This window comes from Salvelinus alpinus, chromosome 13 (genome assembly GCF_045679555.1).
Source record: "Salvelinus alpinus chromosome 13, SLU_Salpinus.1, whole genome shotgun sequence".
In the NCBI taxonomy this organism is placed as follows: Eukaryota; Metazoa; Chordata; class Actinopteri; order Salmoniformes; family Salmonidae; genus Salvelinus; species Salvelinus alpinus.
The window spans coordinates 1,338,088-1,354,573 of NC_092098.1; the positions used below are offsets into that span (position 1 = coordinate 1,338,088).

The 16,486-nt window shown below is 42.8% G+C and overlaps 1 protein-coding gene across 3 annotated transcripts in view; it reads right to left on the reverse strand.

Annotated features, from left to right (window-relative positions):
• The window catches only part of LOC139536793 (integrin alpha-X-like), a 65,361-nt gene that overhangs the window by 41,765 nt on the left and 7,110 nt on the right, over positions 1-16,486 (reverse strand). For all 3 annotated transcript variants that reach the window (XM_071337418.1, XM_071337417.1, XM_071337419.1), the window contains 10 exons: positions 16,144-16,258; positions 15,846-15,976; positions 15,469-15,614; positions 14,807-14,960; positions 14,365-14,497; positions 14,037-14,110; positions 13,649-13,778; positions 10,997-11,145; positions 10,697-10,846; positions 8,477-8,677 (listed from right to left, as the gene is read on the reverse strand). In XM_071337418.1, coding sequence (XP_071193519.1) covers positions 8,477-8,677; positions 10,697-10,846; positions 10,997-11,145; positions 13,649-13,778; positions 14,037-14,110; positions 14,365-14,497; positions 14,807-14,960; positions 15,469-15,614; positions 15,846-15,976; positions 16,144-16,258 — 1,383 coding nt within the window. The remainder of the gene's footprint in view (positions 1-8,476; positions 8,678-10,696; positions 10,847-10,996; positions 11,146-13,648; positions 13,779-14,036; positions 14,111-14,364; positions 14,498-14,806; positions 14,961-15,468; positions 15,615-15,845; positions 15,977-16,143; positions 16,259-16,486) is intronic.

A 16,486-nucleotide genomic window follows, 5' to 3' on the forward strand; every position in this document is an offset into this window, starting at 1 on the left:
ATATTCCCCCCCAAGCAGACACATCGATGGCCCTGAACGAACTTTATTTGACTCTATGTAAACTGGAAACCACATATCCTGAGGCTGCATTCATTGTAGCTGGGGATTTTAACAAGGCTAATCTGAAAACAAGACTCCCTAAATTCTATCAGCATATCGATTGTGCAACCAGGGCTGGAAAAACCCTGGATCATTGTTATTCTAACTTACGCGACGCATATAAGGCCCTCCCCCGCCCTCCTTTCGGAAAAGCTGACTGCGACTCCATTTTGTTGCTTCCAGCCTACAGACAGAAACTAAAACAGGAAGCTCCCACGCTCAGGTCTGTTCAACGCTGGTCCGACCAATCTGATTCCACGCTTCAAGACTGCTTCGATCACGTGGATTGGAATATGTTTCGCATTGCGTCCAACAACAACATTGACGAATACGCTGATTCGTTGAGCGAGTTCATTAGAAAGTGCATTGGCGATGTCGTACCCACAGCAACTATTAAAACATTCCCAAACCAGAAACCGTGGATTGATGGCAGCATTCGCGCGAAACTGAAAGCGCGAACCACTGCTTTTAACCAGAGCAAGGTGACCGGAAAACATGACCGAATACAAACAGTGTAGCTATTCTCTCCGCAAGGCAATCAAACAAGCTAAGCGTCAGTATAGAGACAAAGTAGAGTTGCAATTCAATGGCTCAGACACAAGAGGTATGTGGCAGGGTCTACAGTCAATCACGGATTACAAAAAGAAAACCAGCCCCGTCGCGGACCAGGATGTCTTGCTCCCAGACAGACTAAATAACTTATTTCCTCGCTTTGAGGACAATACAGTGCCACTGACACGGCCCGCTACCAAAACCTGCGGACTCTCCTTCACTGCAGCCGACGTGAGTAAAACATTTAAACGTGTTAACCCTCGCAAGGCTGCAGGCCCAGACGGCATCCCCAGCCGCGTCCTCAGAGCATGCGCAAACCAGCTGGCTGGTGTGTTTACGGACATATTCAATCAACCCTTATCCCAGTCTGCTGTCCCCACATAATTCAAGAGGGCCACCATTGTTCCTGTTCCCAAGAAAGAAAGTGCTTTGAGAGACTAGTCAAGGACCATATCACCTCCACCCTACCTGACACCCTAGACCCACTCCAATTTGCGTACCGCCCCAATAGGTCCACAGACGACGCAATCACAACCACACTGCACACTGCCCTAACCCATCTGGACAAGAGGATTACCTACGTGAGAATGCTGTTCATCGACTACAGCTCAGCATTTAACACCATAGTACCCTCCAAACTCGTCATCAAGCTCGAGACCCTGGGTCTCGACCCCACCCTGTGCAACTGGGTACTGGACTTCCTGACGGGCCGCCCCCAGGTGGTGAGAGTAGGTAACAACAACATCTCCACCACGCTGATCCTCAACATTGGGTCTCCACAAGGGTGTGTTCTCAGCCCTCTCCTGTACTCCCTGTTCACCCACGACTGCGTGGCCATGCACGCCTCCAACTCAATCATCAAGTTTACGGACGACACTACAGTGGTAGGCTTGATTACCAACAACGACGAGACGGCCTACAGGGAGGAGGTGAGGGCCCTCGGAGTGTGGTGTCAGGAAAATAACCTCACACTCAACGTCAACAAAACAAAGGAGATGATCGTGGACTTCAGGAAACAGCAGAGGGAGCACCCCCCTATCCACATCGACGGGACAGTAGTGGAGAGGGTAGTAAGTTTTAAGTTCCTCGGCGTACACATCACAGACAAACTGAATTGGTCCACCCACACAGGCAGCATTGTGAAGAATGCGCAGCAGCGCCTCTTCAACCTCAGGAGGCTGAAGAGATTCGGCTTGTTACCAAAAGCACTCACAAACTTTTACAGATGCACAATCGAGGGCATCCTGTCGGGTTGTATCACCGCCTGGTACGGCAACTGCTCCGCCCACAACCGTAAGGCTCTCCAGAGGGTATTGAGGTCTGCACAACGCATCACCGGGGGCAAACTACCGGCCCTCCAGGACACCTACACCACCCGATGTCACAGGAAGGCCATAAAGATCATCAAGGACAACAACCACCCGAGCCACTGCCTGTTCACCCCGCTATCATCCAGAAGGCGAGGTCAGTACAGGTGCATCAAAGCAGGGACCGAGAGACTGAAAAACAGCTTCTATCTCAAGGCCATCAGACTGTTAAACAGCCATCACTAACATAGAGTGGCTGCTGCCAACATTCAGACTCAACTACAGCCACTTTAATAATGGGAATTGATGTAAAAAATGTATCACTAGCCACTTTAAACAATGCCACTTAATATAATGTATATGTATATACTGTACTCTATACCATCTACTGCATCTTGCCATTTTTATGTAATACATGTATCACTAGTCACTTTAAACTATGCCACTTTTATGTTTACATGCCCTACATTACTCATCTCATATGTATATACTGTACTCGATACCATCTACTGCATCTTGCCTATGCCGTTCTGTACCATCACTCATTCATATATCTTTATGTACATATTCCTTATCCCTTTACACTTGTGTGTATAAGGTAGTAGTTGTGGAATTGTTAGGTTAGATTAGTCGTTGGTTACTACTGCATTGTCGGAACTAGAAGCACAAGCATTTCGCTACACTCGCATTAACATCTGCTAACCATGTGTGTATGTGACAAATACAATTTGATTTGATTTGATTTTCAACTCAGCCCCTATTGAAGATACAGTGGGTAGGTAGGTTTGCCTATCGAATATACAGTGTCTTTGGGGTCATATTGCACTTCCTAATGCTTCCACTAGATGTCAACAGTCTTTAGAACCTTGTTTGATGCTTCTACTGTGAAGAATGAGGGAAGGAGAGCTCTTTGAGTCAGGTGTCTGGCATGAGCTGACCACGCGCGCTCCCGTGAGAGAGCGACCTGCGTTCCATCGCATTTCTGAAGACAAAGGGATTCTCCGGTTGAAACATTGTTGAAGATTTATGTTAAAAACATCCTAAAGATTGATTCTATACATCGTTTGACATGTTTCTACGAACTGTAATGGATTTTTTAAAACTTTGTCTGGACCTAGTGCCTGCGCATTTGGATTACTGTACTAAACGCGCGAACAAAAAGGAGTTATTTGGACATAAATTATGGACGTTATCGAACAAAACAAACATTTATTGTGGAACTGGGATTCCTGGGAGTGCATTCTGATGAAGATCAAAGGTAAGTGAATATCTATAATACTATTTCTGGCTTCTGTTGACCACAACATGGCGGATATCTGTATGGCTTGTTTGGGCTCTGAGCGCTGTACTCAGATTATAGCATGGTGTGCTTTTTCCGTATTTTTATATTTTTTATTTTTTAAATCTGACACAGCGGTTGCATTAAGGAGAAGTTTATCTAAAGTTCCATGTATAATACTTGTATCTTTTATCAATGTTTATAATGAGTATTTCTGTAAATTGATGTTGCTCTCTAAAAAAATCACCGGATGTTATGGAGGCAAAACATTACTGAACATAAAGCGCCAATGTAAACTAGGATTTTTGGATATAAATATGAACTTCATCGAACAAAACATACATGTATTGTGTAACATGAAGTCCTATGAGTGTCATCTGATGAAGATCATCAAAGGTTAGTATTTAATTTTATTTATATTTCTGCTTTTTGTGACTCCTCTCTTTGGCTGGAAAAATGGCTGTGTTTTTCTGTGACTAGGTACTGACCTAACATAATCGTTTGGTGTGCTTTCGTCGTAAAGCCTTTTTGAAATCGGACACTGTGGCTGGATTTACAACGCGTTTATCTTTAAAATGGTGTAAAATACTTGTATGTTTGAGGAATTTTAATTATGAGATTTCTGTTGTTTGAATTTGGCGCCCTGCACTTTCACTGGCTGTTGTCAAGTCGATCCCGTTAACGGGATCTCAGCCATAAGAAGTTATTAAAGAGTCAAACATGAAGGATATACTGCTCCTCCCAGACCTGGCCCAAATCCCCATCATTCGTATGAAGAGGAGACGCCAATACAGAGGTCGAAGAGCCAGATGCCTTGCGAGACTGCGTCGGCGAGTGGATAATCTGCCTTTACCCTTCATTCTACTGGCGAACGCACTTGAAAATAAACTGGATGAGCTCCGTTCAAGACTATCCTATCAACGGGAAGTTAAAAACTAATATCCTATGTAATAAAACAACACAACTTCATAATTCTTCATAATTCATAAAAGTCATGTTAACTGGCTGGTATTGTCTCATAGAACGAAACATAAAAGATCTCATAAGCCTGTGTTAACCTCAGGCCTCATTTTCTTTCCCCATTAATTTTGCCCATAGGAATGGCTGAATGAACCAGATGTAACTCATTTACGGTTTTTAGGACTACAAGCTGGCTAGCTCTATACATTTGTAGGTCAGATTAAATTCTATAATGCTATTACACATAAGTCTATCAACTTTCTATAAGTGAAAGAGAGTCTGTTCATGAATTATCACTGATCAATGAGTTGGAGGAAACCAAACCACGGTCGTTCTTCTCCCAGCATGTCACATTTTCTCCCCTTTGGTAAGCTACTGGTTAGGCCTATACTACTGTAAATAAGAATCTGACACCTGGAATATAAAGAAATCCTGTATATTATAAGCTATTCTGTTTGAGAATTTTCTAGACAAATCTCTATAGCAATAAAGTGCAGAAGATGTCTAAACTGATGCAAAAAGGCTCATAGCTAAGTGCAGTCAGGCTATCCGGAAGGCCAAAGTTAGTTACTTTAAGGAGCAGTTCTCTCTCTGTGGGTCTAACCCCAAAAAGTTCTGGAAAATGGTTAAAGACCTAGAGAACAAACCCTCCTCCTCACAGCTTCCCATGTCCCTTAAAGTTGATGATGTGGTTGTTACTGACAAGAAGCACATGGCTGAGCTCTTTAATCATCATTAAATCAGGATTCCTAATTGACTCAGCCATGTCTTCTTGCCCGTCCAACATTTCCTCGTCTCCCACCCCTTCTAATGCGACTATCCCGATGCTTCTCCCTCTTTTCCCCCTGCCCTGCTACAAAGTTTCTCCCTGCAGGCAGCCACTGAGTCCGAGGTGCTAAAGGAGCTCCTTAAACTTGATCCCCAAAAACCATCTGGGTCAGATGGTTTAGACCCTTTCTTATTTAAGGTTGCTGCCCCCTATCATTGCCAAGCCTATCTCCAACCTTTTTAACCTGTCTCTCCTTTCTGGGGAGGTTCCCATTGCTTGGAAGGCAGCCACTGTTCATCCTTTTATTGAAAGGGGGAGATCAAGCTGATCCTAACTGTTATAGGCCTATTTCTATTTTTCCCTGTTTATCAAAAGTGTTGGAAAAACTTGTCAATAATCAACTGACTGGCTTTCTTGATGTTTATAGTATTCTCTTGGGTATGCAATCTGGTTTCCGCTCAGGTTATGGATGTGTCACTGCAACCTTAAAAGGTCCTCAATGATGTCACCATTGTCCATGATTCTGTGCAATATTGTGCTGCTTTTTTTTATTGACTTGGCCAAAGGTTTTGATACGGTAGACCATTCCATTCTTGTGGGCCGGCTAAGGAGTATTGTTGTCTCCGAGGGCTCTTTGGCCTGGTTTGCTAACTACCTCTCTCAAAGAGTGCAGTGTATAAAGTCAGAAAATCTGCTGTCTCAGCCACTGCCTTTCACCAAGGGAGTACCCCCAATGCTCGATCCTAGGCCCCATGCTCTTCTCAATTTACATCAACAACATAGCTCAGGCAGTAGGAAGCTCTCTCATCCATTTATATGCAGATGATACAGTCTTATACTCAGCTGGCCTCTCCCCAAATGTTGTGTTAAATGCTCTACAACAAAGCTTTCTTAGTGTCCAACAAGCTTTCTCTACCTTGTTCTGAACACCTCCAAAACAATGGTCATGTGGTTTGGTAAGAAGAATGCCCCTCTCCCCACAGGTGTGATTACTACCTCTGAGGGTTTAGAGCTTGAGGTAGTCACCTCATACAAGTACTTAGGAGTATGACTAGTGTGGGAGCTAAGCATTAAATATAAATAGGTGTAGTTGCCATGCTGAAGTAGCAAGGACATGCACATTAAGAGAAGATGACACCCAGGCCATACTCTATTTCTGAATGGGTAACATGCCAAATAGTACATTAACCAAGGCCATACGTACATTTATGACAGCTGGATATACTATGGTCAGAAGGATACAGGAAGGAGGATGGTAGCAAAATGACTGATGACCAACAGGTGAAACATAAGCATGCAATGCATGCATTATTTTTAGGATGTGAAAAGGGTCCCGCCACCATTATAACCTAACCAAAAGCAGATATGAGCGTTAGTGGGCGTGAACAAGCAAAGAACTCAGACTAAAAATAATGGTGACAGAAGAACTAAGGGGAGTAACTTCATTTACATATGGGATGTACTCATATGCTGTGTATAAAAGCAGAGCCAGTGCTCAGGGAAATCGGCTGTTCCGCGGACCAGCGCGGTTTCTGCTACTATGTATTAAAGCCTATATTGAATTCACAAGTTCTTGTAAGAGTGTTATAGTTCTGAGACAATTTTCCACGACACTAGACGATACACTGTCCTTCTCTCAGCACATATCAAAGCTGCAGTCTACAGTTGAATCTAGCTGCCAAACTAACCCTGATTCAGATGACCATCCTACCCATGCTAGATTACGGAGACGTAATTTATAGATCAGCAGGTAAGGGTGCTCTCGAGCGGCTAGATGCTCTTTACCATTCAGTCATCAGATTTGCCAATAATGCTCCTTATAGGACACATCACTGCACTCTATACTCTGTAAACTGGTCATCTCTGTATACCCGTCGCAAGACCCACTGGTTGATGCTTATTTATAAAACCCTCTTAGGCCTCACTTCCCCCTATCGGAGAGATCTACTGCAGCCCTCATCCTCCACATACAACACCCATTCTGCCAGTCACATTCTGTTAAAGGTCCCCAAAGCACACACATCCCTGGGTCGCTCCTTTTTTCAGTTCGCTGCAGCTAGCGACTGGAACGAGCTGCAACAAACACTCAAACTGGACAGTTTTATCTCAATCTCTTCATTCAAAGACTCAATCATGGACACTCTTACTGACAGTTGTGGTTGCTTTGTGTGATGTATTGTTGTCTCTACCTTCGTGCCCTTTGTGCTGTTGTCCGTGCCCAATAATGTTTGTACCATGTTTTGGGCTGCTACCATGTTGTGTTGTCATGTGTTGCTACGTTGTTGTCTTAGGTCTCTCTTATGTAGTGTTGTGTTGTCTTTCTTGTCTTGATGTGTGTTTTGTCCTATATTTATATTTTATTTATAATCCCAGCCCCCGTCCCCGCAGGAAGCCTTTTGCCTTTTGGTAGGCCGTCATTGTAAATAAGAATTTGTTCTTAACTGACTTGCCTAGTTAAGTAAAGGTTAAATAAAAAATACAATATGAAGAATGACTAGGCAACGTTTAGATTTACACTTTTTCCTCTATAGTATTTGCTTTACATGCATGTTCCTTTGTAGCCCTATATTTGCCTTTTCAATCATGAACATTATAAAGAAAACTTTGGCCTGTGTAAACACCCATGCGTAAAGATCAACCCTGTCCAGACGTGTTTGAATAAATGCGTTATGCCATTCGGAGATGAGTTTTGTAGCCTACTCTATAACTTAACCTGTTTCTACTGTGTTCATAAGAGTCATTTGTATTTATACTGTGCATTAATTCTATTTTGTACACACATCCAGCTACTCAGCTCGTTTGTGTGCTGACTTTTAAGGATGGGAGAGATTCTCTGAATATTTATTATTGGGACAGTAGTCTTATACACCCAGTCTTAAATCGTTGGATAACAAAAGTATGTTGTAATGATGAGAGTATAAACTATTGACTATAAAAGTGTGCTGTTTTCTGCCGATTTATAGACGGGTGAGCTGACAATGTCACAAAACGATGCACACACTTCAATGGGGCAGAAGTCCGTGGGCTGGTTGAAGTGGTAAAGCGAAAGCAACCAACTGTAAACGAAAGCCGAGGCGTGAAGTCGGGGGAGGTGCATCTGTAACAGCCAGAAGTCAGACACTAATGTGATTTTCCAACAGCAAGGCTCAGATCAACATGGCAGTGTAGCCATTGTTTATAAAAGTTTTTCTTTACAATGTCGGAATGAGCATGTCCCTAACCGTCATTTCACACACACTCACCCAAAAAAATTGTACATTGTACAATCAATGAGAGACCCTCAAATATCACATTCATTTGTATATATCCATCATATTAATTGAGGCAAAGTTGGTTCCTGTTTAAGTCATGTCTTTGGTTGGTAAAAAAAACCCACCTAATGATTGCTTGACGATAGAGCCTCCCACAATGCAGGCCATGGCTGCAGGATGAAGTTGGCAAAGTGTAAGCTTTTAGCCTATTTCAGAATATTTAGACAGAAACAGAGGGCTGTGTCTATTTAGTACTGACCTGACTGTATTTGGCCTGGATGCCCCAAGGGCGTCCCAGGAAGATGTAAACACTCCCACGTCCTCTGTCCTCCAGCGGGGCTCCTACAGCCAGCTCTGGCAACCCGTCCCCATTCAGGTCTGGACAAGGGGACAGAGACGTCCCAAACTGACCATGGACATTCCCCTGGACTCCACGCAGGGTGAGGGAGCAGTTGGGTGCCTAGAATGGAATCAAATCGAATTGAGGTAGGCATCCGCGCTTCAGCAAACAAAGGAGGTAGGATGGGTGATCAATAACAGCAATCCAGTGATATACGGCTTACACAATAACAACGGCCCAAATTGATTGAATTGGCAGCAGTAGGGTGGCTGAGCGGGTATAACACAATTTGATACAGTTTCTCGAAGTCAAACTAACTATGACCAAAAGAACTGAGTGAAATGACTCATGATAATACAAATGACAAGGAACTGATATACAGTGCATTCAGAAAGTATTGACTTTCCACATTTTGTTACGTTACAGCAAAATAGATTTTTTTTTTAAATTCCCTCAATCTACACACAATACCCCTATTGACAAAAGTAAAATAGTTTTTTAGAAATTTAGGCAGATTTATTTAAAAAAGCGGAAATATCACATTTACATAAGTATTTTCAGCCTCTTTAGTCAGTACTTTGTTGAAGCACCTTTTAGCAGTGATGACGGCTTCGAGTCTTCTTGGGTATAACGCTACAAGCTTGGCACACCTGTATTTGGGGAGTTTCTCCCATTCTTCTCTGCAGATCATCTCAAGCTCTGTCATGTTGGATAGGTAGCACCGCTGCACAGCTATTTTCAGGTCTGTCCAGAGATGTTTGATCGGGTTCAAGTCTAGCTGGGCCACTCAAGGAAATTCAAAGACTTCTCTCGAAGCCAATCCTGCGTTGTCTTGGCTGTGTGCTTAGGGTCGTTGTCCTGTTGGAAGGTGAACCTTCTGAGGTCCTGAGTGCTCTGGAACAGGTTTTCATCAAGGATCTCTCTGTACTTTGCTCTGTTCATCTTTCTCTCGATCGTGACTAGTCAGGACTGGCTTCCGTCTGGCAACTCTACCATAAAGGCCTGATTTGTGAATTGGTGCAGAGATGATTGTCCTTCTGGAAGGTTCTCAGAGGAACTCCAGAGCTCTGTCAGAGTGACCATCGAGTTTGTGGTCACCTCCCTGACCAAGGTCCTTCTCTCCCTCAGTTTGGCTGGGTGGCCAGCTCTAGGAAGAGTCTTGGTGGTTCTAAACTTTTTCCATTTAAGAATGATGGAGTCCACTGTGTTCTTGTGGATCTTCAATGCTGCATATATGTTTTGGTACCCTTCCCCAGATCTGTGCCTCGACACAATCCTGTCTCTGAGCTCTACGGACTATTCCTTCGACCTCTGGCTTGGTTTTTGCTCTGACATGCACTGTCAACTGTGGGACCTTTTAATATAGACAGGTGTGTGCCTTTCCACATCATGTCCAATCAATTGAATTTACCACAGGTGGACTTCAAGTTGTTGAAACATCAAGGGTGATCAATGGAAACAGGATGCACCTGAGCTAAATTTCAAATCTCACAGCAACGGGTCTGAATACTTAAGTAAATAAGTTATTTTTGATTTTTGTTTTGAATACATTTGCAAAATATTCTAAAAACCTGTTTTCACTTTGTCATTATGGGGGTATTGTGTGTAGATTACTGAGTATTTGTATTGATTTAATCCATTTTAAGTCTCACAGCAAAGGTTCTGTTTTTTAGGCTGTAACGTAAAAACATTTGGGGAAAAAGTGAAGGGGTCTGAATACTTTCCGAATGCACTGTATCTTGAAGGATTTCATGTGTAAATGAAGCAACAACCACTCACGTGCCGTGCACACACACTCTCACTTACACACACACACAGGAAGCAGTAACAGCAATTGTGGAATGTGGTCAGTGTGCAATGTGTGTCTGAAATTCTGTTCTGTAGAATTTGAGTGTTTTGTAAGCTGTATATGAACGCAGCAGTGTTGGTTGGAGTCATTCCGACGAAAATAGTCAACTTGAATCATAACCATTCATGAATTGATAATGCACATTTTCAGTTTATGAATTATATTTCAATTAATCTACTACTGAATTGGTTGGTTTAGTATGATATTCACCAAACCATAGATATGCAATACAGTGTTCTATTTAATTCCGTCCTTTGTGTATGTATGGGGTGTTATGTAGCCACTCTTACTCCAGTCTCCAGGGTACAGACGTGGACCTCTCCCCCAACATCCTGGGCGTGATACCAAGGAGCCCCAATAACCAGCAGCCCAGCACGGCCCTCCCCTGGCCCAGCATGGCTCTCTAACACACACAGCTCTGCCCCGAAGTAGGAACCAAGCTAGGGAGGGAGAGAGAGAGAAACAGTGGAGGGAAACATTAGTAGGCAAAGAGCAACATGGTAATGACGACTTTGCATTCTGGTTGCCTTCTTAGTGTCTTCTGATTTCCCCATAGGCTCTGGTCAATAGGGCTCTGGTCTTTCTCTCACCTGAGATCCAGGTATCCTGTGGGTGACAGTCCACTCCTGTTGGAGAGGGTCCCTCTGGAAGACCAGGACCAGCCCAGTGTGGTTGAACCTGGGAGCTCCAGCAAAATATATACTGCCATTCACCGTCTCTGCCACTGCCACCGAGTAACCTGTACAGACACATACAGCATTTGAGTTCAAGTTTAAGAAGTTTATTTGCCATTTGCAGGTATTAAAAGTAATACATACAGTGCCATCGGAAAGTATTCAGAACCCCAGATTTCTTCCCCACACTTTGTTACATTACACCCTTATTCTAAAACGGATTTAATATCATTTTTTCCTCAATCAATACACACAATACCCCATAACGATGAAGTGAAAACAGGTTTTTAGAAATGTTTGAAAATGTATAACAAATTTAAAACAGAAATAAAGAAGAAGTACTCAGACCCTTTGCTGTGAGACTCGAAAATGAGCTCAGGTGTATCCTGTTTCCATTGATCATCCTTGAGATGTTTCTACAACTTGATTGGAGTCCACCTGTGATCAATTCAATTGATTGGGCATGATTTGGAAAGGCCTACACCTGTCTATATAAGGTCCCACAATTGACAATGCATGTCAGAGCAAAAACCAAGCAAGGAGGTCAAAGGAATTGTCCGTAGAGCTCCGAGACAGGATTGTGATGAGGCACAGATCTGGGGAAGTGTACCAAAAAATGTCTGCAGCATTGAAGGTCCCCAAGAATACAGTGGCCTCCATCATTCTTAAATGAAAGAAGTTTAGAACCACCAAGACTCTTCCTAGAGCTGGCCACCTAGCCAGTAATCGGGGGAGAAGGGCCTTGGTCATTGAGGTGACCAAGAACCTGATGGTCACTCTGACGGAGCTCTAGAGTTCCACTGTGGAGATGGGACAACCTTCCAGAAAGACAACCATCTCTGCAGCACTCCACCAATCAGGCCTTTGTGGTAGAGTGGCCAGACGGAAGCCACTCCTCAGTAAAAGGCACATGACAGCCCGCTTGGAATTTTACAAAAGGCACCTAAAGACTCTCAGACCATGAGAAACAAGATTCTGGTCTGATGAAACCAAGATTTAACTCTTTGGCCTGAATGGCAAGCGTCACGTCTGGAGGAAACCTGGCACCATCCCTACGGTGAAGCATGGTGGTGGCAGCATCATGCTGTGGAGATGTTTTTCAGCGGCAGGGACTGGGAGACTAGTCAGGCTCGAGGCAAAAATGAACGGAGCAAAGTACAGAGAGATCCTTGATGAAAACCTGCTCTAGAGCAATCAGGACAGACTGGGGTGAAGGTTCACTTTCCAACAGGACAACAACCCTAAGCACACAGCCAAGACAATGCATTAGTGGCTTCGGATCTCTGGAGAGATCTGAAAATAGCTGTGCAGCAACGCTCCCCATCCAAACTGACAGAGCTTGAGAGGATCTGCAGAGAAGAATGGGAGAAACTCCCCAAATACAGGTGTGCCAACCTTGCAGCCTCATTCCCAAGAAGACTCGATGCTGTAATCGCTGCCAAAGGTGCTTCAACAAAGTACTGTGAAAAGGGTCTGAATACTTATTTAAATGTAATATTTAAGTTTTATATTTTTAATACATTAGAAAAAATGTCTAAAAGCCTGTTTTTGCTTTGTCATTATGGGGTATTGTGTGTAGCTTGATGGGGTGAAAAAATTATTTAATCAATTTTAGAATAAGGCTGAAATGTAACAAAATGTGGAAAAGGTCAAGGGGTCTAAATACTTTCTGAATGCACTGTACATTTTCATTCTTTGTTGGAGCTCCCTCACGTAAGACAGTACATACACACAGACAATAAATGATCAGAAAAAGAACATCAATCATAAAACAGTTCAGTTATATGTGCTAAAAGTATGATAAACAGCTCAGGTTGCATGGTTTATCACACTGGCATATAAGCTGTTCTTGAATTGTTTTTGTACACCTGCATTGTTTGGGGTTTTAGGCTGGGTTTCTGTACAGCACTTTGATATATCAGCTGATGTAAGAAGGGCTATAAAAATACATTTGATTTGATTATTTTGTTTGGGGCGCGTGACCTGAAGCTCGCTCCACTATGATTTTATTCACTATTGAACGCAGTTTATCCCGTCTTAAATTTGATCGATTATTTACGTTTTAAAATACCTAAAGTTGGATTAGGAAAGTTGTTTGAAATGTTTGGACAAAGTTTACAGGTAACTCATTAGATATTTTGTAGTCATGCTGGGAAGGTTGGAACCGGTGTTTTTCTGAATCAAACGCGCCAAATAAATGGACATTTTGGAGATATAACGACGGAATTAATCGAACAAAAGGACCATTTGTGATGTTTATGGGACATATTGGAGTGTCAACAGAAGAAGCTCTTCAAATGTAAGGCATGAATTATATCGTTATTTCTGAGTTTTGTGTCGCCCCTGGTGGGTTGAAATGATTGTCTTGTGTTTGTTTGATGGGGTCCTCAGATAATCGCATGGTTTGCTTTCACCGCAAAGCCTTTTGAAATCTGACATCTGTTGAAATCTGTTGTCTAAGAGTCGGTATTATTTAGACTTTATAATTGGTGATATTGGTATACTGTAATTGGTGATGTCTTTTGTAAAAGCTTGAGTAGTGTAATTCCCATAGTCCTTCATTCTCACCTAGATAGGAGTTCTGCATGTCTGTCTCCAGCGCAGAGGCATTGATGAATGTGGCATTCACTCCTCTGGCTGCCTCCACAATGCCCCCAGACCATGCGTATGACCCTACTGCCCCAAACAGAGACACACCCTTCACAGGAGAGAGAAAATAACTTAATGTGTTACTTTACTTGAGCATACTTTTTATACTGTAATATGATGTAAAGTGATATAAATATTTCATGGAAGTAAGTACAAATGCTCTTTTAAGCAAGAACTCTCCAGACCCTGCTGAAATGGGAAGCATTACATTGGTTAAACATGACATTTAACATTGAAACGATATTCTGTAATAATCAATAACAATGGCCTTCAGTAGACACTTTCTAGACAGAGAGCAGTCACTAACCCCAGAGAGAGTGGTACTAAAGCCTCCCTGGGACAGTTCCTGTTCAAAAGAACTGGAGTTGGTCGAGTTACTTCCTGAACATGCAAAACAAAGAGAATAATCAACAAACCAATACACCAGTTTCCTAGACACAAAGCATTTTCAAATTGTGATTATCTTCTGTTCCATTTCCACTGTTAGAATTCACATATTACACAAACTTCCAAATTAGGTGTCTATGTAAAAGGTACACATTCCTTATCCAATGTTTAAATGAAGATATGGTAAATACTGTCGTTATCATTTCAATGGATAGGTTGCGTTTTTTTAAACTCAAATCCTTTTATACCTTCAATTGCAAAGATCTTCTCCCTAAGCTCATTCTGAATGGATTTCAGAGCATCAAAACTGTTTGTCTCAAATACAAAGTTTGGGAAAGACGCAATCTGCTCAAGCTCTTGTCTAGAGAATTGCTTCCCAACCTGGGAGGGGGAAGGAGGGAGGGAGAGAAAGAGGGGGAGGGGAGAGAGAGCAAAAAAGAGAAAGATGGCACTTAAGATTAAGACCAATCTAACACTTAACAGCCATATCATCTTACCAGAAGTGCCAGAGCCAAATCCTAGAATAAAGAGAGATCAGAGGAACACCACGGCTTCGTCCGAAATGTCACCGTATTCGCTACACAGTGCACTACTTTTGACCCTATGGGCTCTAGTCAAATGTAGTGCACTATATAGGGAATAGGGTGACATTTTGTATGCAGCTCACAAGTAAAAGATGAATGAAATCACCCCAATAGCAAATCTGATGACGGACTTCATCTCGGCCAATGGTATGACAGAGTTAAAGGTCTCTTTGGGGTCGTTAGATTTGCCGTCTGTTATCACAACCAACAGCTTCCTGGAATGTTTCCTCATCCCCCGTTCTTCTGTCATCATCTCTTCTCTGAGGACGGGGACAGTGCAAGACAGAGTAGAAACAGTGTAGAGGAGGGAGGGGAGTGAGACGGGGACTTTTAGAGTACTTTAGAGTAGACTGATTCAATTAGTGACCCTCCTAGCAATCGTGAGCAGCACAAATATAAAAGGCCTGTCTCAAAGAGGCCAGTTAGACATTACTCTGCTTTTGTGCTGGTAATGTATCCCTGTTGCAACTTGTAATAAACCGGATTGATTATTGATTGGCTTTACCAACGACTGCTCCCCCTTTTGGTAGGACGTTACTGTAAATAAGAATGTGTTCTTAATTGACTTGCCTAGTTAAATTAAGGATAAATAAATACAAATGGGATACTACAGTTTTATTAATCGTTCATATGAGCCATTTTTTCCACTAACACCTCTGCATTTACCAAAGTGATCAACCGCTGACTCACAGAACGTAGCGGATGGCTGATGGTGTGTATGTAACTCACAGAACGTAGCGGATGGCTGATGGGGTGTATGTAACTCACAGAACGTAGCGGATGGCTGATGGGGTGTATGTCGCCTCCTGGAAATGGTCCACGGATTGCATCAGGGTGTCAGGGTTAGGGTCAGACACAAAGTCCTCAAAGTGGAAGACAGCACTGGTGTCTGTCGAATACTGAGCAACTGCCACCTGGGAGGAGTGGACACACAATTATGGTTCCCATTGAGACCAATGTCCAAAGAGTCCATACTAGCATACTATTTAGAACAAAGCTAGTGTATTGGGCATGCATTCTACTATAAATGGCCATACTAGTGTGGACAGAGTCAATAGATACCAATAAGAAAGAGGGTGGTACAATCAGTAGTTCTGCGTGACCGAACGGACAGAGATGGGCACAGAGAAGGCCCATACACTCACCTGTGCACGGGGTGCAGTGAACATCCGAATAATGTTTTTGATGAAGTCGATCATGGTGACAAAGTCTCTGGTTGTGATACTCTGAGATCCGTCAAACAGAATCACTGCATCCAAGCCAAACTCACGGCACTCTGCAACACAGAACAGATTGATTGGTTGGTTGATAGGTTGGATTTGTATAGGACCTTCACAGAAAGAAGCATCTTGTCCCGTGTAATGCAAACATGTTCGTTTTTGAAGTCAGTTACAGTTATTATCACAAAACCTGAAGTAGACATTGATCATTTAATAGTATAACCTTGAAAGGCAGGCTTCAGTGTTTGTGAGACCGTAAGCTGTGGCCCCAGCTCAACACAAAGTCCTTGGAGGTAGTTTAGAGTATCACAGCCATGGATCCGACGTGGTCCACACACCTAGCTCAGAGAAATGGAGAGAGAGGAGACTTTACAACAATGCCATCTCAGGAATGGCTGAGCCCAAACAAAGAATACATAGAGATCAGTGGAAGCAACCACATGGCGAATCAAGTGAGTGAATTAGCATTACTCAGTTCATGTGTCAGGTCATAGGTCATAGCTCACAATGTATCTGAGTCAGGTCATACTGTGGGTCACAATGTATTTACTGTAAATGGCACAAGA